The sequence below is a fragment of the Limulus polyphemus genome, unplaced genomic scaffold (assembly GCF_000517525.1).
Source record: "Limulus polyphemus unplaced genomic scaffold, Limulus_polyphemus-2.1.2 Scaffold6052, whole genome shotgun sequence".
Taxonomy (NCBI): domain Eukaryota; kingdom Metazoa; phylum Arthropoda; class Merostomata; order Xiphosura; family Limulidae; genus Limulus; species Limulus polyphemus.
In genome coordinates, this window is record NW_013671662.1 from 29,299 (window position 1) to 32,968 (window position 3,670).

At 34.3% G+C, this 3,670-nt stretch overlaps 1 protein-coding gene across 1 annotated transcript in view; it reads right to left on the reverse strand.

Annotated features, from left to right (window-relative positions):
* LOC111089374 (nose resistant to fluoxetine protein 6-like) overlaps window positions 1–3,670 on the reverse strand; it is an 18,845-nt gene that overhangs the window by 8,031 nt on the left and 7,144 nt on the right. The window contains exons 5-7 of the mRNA XM_022401760.1: window positions 1,971–2,050; window positions 1,146–1,268; window positions 843–969 (exon numbers count right to left, since the gene is read on the reverse strand). Of these exons, the coding sequence (XP_022257468.1) occupies window positions 843–969; window positions 1,146–1,268; window positions 1,971–2,050 (330 nt within the window). The remainder of the gene's footprint in view (window positions 1–842; window positions 970–1,145; window positions 1,269–1,970; window positions 2,051–3,670) is intronic.

A 3,670-nucleotide genomic window follows, 5' to 3' on the forward strand; every position in this document is an offset into this window, starting at 1 on the left:
GACAGCGGTAAGTCTACGGATTTATACCATTAAAATCAGGGGTTATATTCCCCTGCGTGGACACAGCAGATAGCTCGATGTGGCTTTGCTATAAGAAGAACCCACACTTTTCAATACCTCTACGATCTTTGCAGTACCATATTTAGTGTTCTACAAAATATTTGGGTGTAATATACCAAGCCGTTTTTGTTGTAGACTAGCAAGAGAAAAATAATAATAACAAGATTTTCTTTTCTTTGAAAGTCAAACGTGCGTACTTTTTGTGTATTTTTTATATATGCACAACCTTAGCAGTCAATAGTAAAGGTTTTAAAGCGTTGTTTGAACTGAATCTTTACTGTTTAAAGTGCTTTTTGCTTAAACGTTCTATTAGGGTTTTGTGCAATTCCTAGCGATCTCTATTATGAAACACTATCGTGGTTCATGATAACACTAACTAGTAAAACGGCACTTGAAAAATAATACCCACTAATCAACCATGATGAACACGAAAAATAGTTAATAACACTGTAATATCAAATACATTAAACTCGCAACCAATCATTTGAAACATGGAGATTAAGTTTATATTAGCTCTCATTAATTTAGCTAGATCAAAGATAAAAACTGAGAAATAAAAGAGCTTTGAAATGCAGTTATGAGTTCGATGTACACGATACGAGTATTTTCTTCTTTAGCTGACCTTTGCTAGGACTAGTTAAAAATCATCGTAACTTTATGATTTATCTATATTTTTCCTAAACATTGTAACAGATAAATTAATTTTAATCAAAAATTTTACTACTTTGAACTTACTTTAGTTTTATCAACAACGTATATCAAAGTAAAGTGCGCAAACTCACTGGGTGCATCCGAAGTTTCTTTTCATTGTAAGTATAGATAAGATAGCCTGTTGCCATGCCAACACAATATGTTCCCAGATGCGTGTATGGCATCGTGATGACCAGGTGTAAAAACTCCATCTGAACACTAGATATTGAGACATAACTAAAGATTAAAAGTTGTATAATGACTTGTTAACATAGAAATATAATTAAAATTAAGGTGTTAAAGAAATATGTAATTGTAAAGTGCATAAAAATCACTGCAAAATAAACATTAACGTGTGTGATAAACACTATAGCAAGAAACAACTAAACATTTACCTGTGATCTGCTACAGAAGCCAGCAAAACGGGCATTTGGTTCAATAACGGTGTTATAATAGCAAGGACCATGGCAGATACAAGTATCCCAGTCAGAATGAAACTTTTTCCAATCACTGGTTTCCTTTAGAAGTTGGTGAAAAACCAAACGGGAAATAAGTACACCCAGTATTTACAATACAGTAATGCTTATGTTTTTCCGCTGGAGTATAATCCTACACACATACATGGGGTATTCAAAAAAGAACCAAACAAAAACATTTTAGCTCGGGAATTACTCTGTTTTGCCTTAAGATTCTTATTGCCCTGTTACGATTCATTACATTGATTGATAAATACGTGTTGCGCAATAAGTGTGTGGCACATAGTTTCTCTGAAAATATTCTCGTTAATATAATACTTTTCAAAGCTATAACGATGGTTATACAGTGTGTCCTGTATATGTGTTAATGAAAACGGAAATAGTTAAACTGTAAAATGCTGGGAAGCAGAACCAGAGGAGGACAGGGCACCCTGAATTGTCGTCCCCCCCCCCCAAAGCTAATGCCGCTCATTAACTTAATTTAGATTTGGCCCCATTATATGTCCTTTCTCCACAAGAAGTTAACAAAAAGTAGAGCCGTGACTGCCAGGAAGATCACTCGGTGAACATTCTTTCAATATTAGCTAGAAAAAAAGTATTATCAGTTGATCAGTAAATTACTCATATGATACGATGAAACGGAAATGTATGTTCATTACCTATTAGATTTTACCACAGTTTATAGGATATTACAACTTACATATAATGTTAAAACAAGTGAAATCTAAAAGAAAATTGGTTTACCTATATAAAACCAAGAAGATCACCGGTGAAATGAAGAAAAACTGCATCAGGCATGATATGAAACCACAGTGAGGAAAGCACTGTAAAGAAAACATGGTTCACATTCAACAAAAACAAAAAACACTGTGTTTCTGAGCGTGTAAATGTATGAACTTGTACGACAGAAAGACAACAATAACAAAGGGTATCCAGTTCTTAGAATTGGGTATAATAAAGTCTTGTGAATAGCTATATATTAACGACGTTTCACATGTATTCGTCCAGTTCTTAAAGCTGCGTGAATAGCTATATATTAACGACGTTTCACATGTATTCGTCCAGTTCTTAAAGCTGCGTGAATAGCTATATATTAACGACGTTTCACGTGTATTCGCCCAGTTCTTAAAGCTGCGTGAATAGCTATATATTAACGACGTTTCACATGTATTCATCCAGTTCTTAAAGCTGCGTGAATAGCTATATATTAAAGATGTTTCAGATGTATTCGTCCAGTTCTTAAAGCTGCGTGAATAGCTATATATTAACGACGTTTCAGAGGTATTCGTCCAGTTTTTAAAGCTGCGTGAGGCAATATCTCGCCATTTGTTAGTAGTTTTACATCAGTACCGTATTAGAAAGTATGAAGAAAAGTTAAAAACATAAACTAAAATACCTTTAACTGGTATGATAGGTTGAATTATTAAAAACGTGTCTTACTAGTGAGTTAACTAGTTTGTAGAGCCAGGATCACATCCTACACAATGAAACGATTCACTGTTTATATGATAATAACATACGTATTTTTGAGGTCAAAATGAGTCTGTTTCCTCCAAAGGAAGAAGAAATACGTTTCAAAATATATTAAGATACTCAACAATAAATGTTGTGTAGTATACAACTAAAACTTTATTTAAAAACCGATCAACGGTCGTAAGAAGTCATGTTACATGTTTGAACGTCGTTCACGTTATCCTCAGGAGTGTGAAAAACAAATGTTGTGTAAAATATAAACACACAAAAAGCCAAGGTCATGTGACTACTTATTTATATATTTAAAAAAGGTCGCACCGTCTATTTGTGTGGAAACTAGTAATTACATGACCATGGTTTCTGTATATTTATGTGTTGCATAGCATTTGTTTTTCACACTCATGAGTATGACGTGAACGACGTTCAAACATGTAGCGCGACTTCTTACGACCGTTGATCGGTTTATAAATAAAATTTTAGTTGTAAACTATACAACGTTGATCGTTAAGTATTTTAATTGTTTGACTGTTTGTTTGAAGTTAAGCACAAAGCTACATAATGGGCTGTCAGTACTCTCCCCACCACGGGTATCGAAACCCGGTTTCTAGCGTTATAAGTCCGCAGACATACCGCTGCGCCACTGGGGGGCGAGTATTTTAATATACTTAAAATATTTATATAAGTTTCCTTGTAGTTTATCCTATTAAATTTATTACAGTTAGATCTGCGAAATATTAAAACGCAATAAAGAATGTTGCAACGATTAAAGCTAAAAATCAATAAAATCCCTTTGACAGTTGAATGGAGGAATATGGGGAAACTCCATAAAGAAGGTGTTTGGGTGCCTCACGAACTCTCCAATGATTATCGTTTCCAACGTGTGACCGCTGCTTCGTTTTTCTGGTGTGTAATGCGCATGAACCATTATTGGACAGAATTATCACCGGTGATGAAAAATTGATTCTCTATGC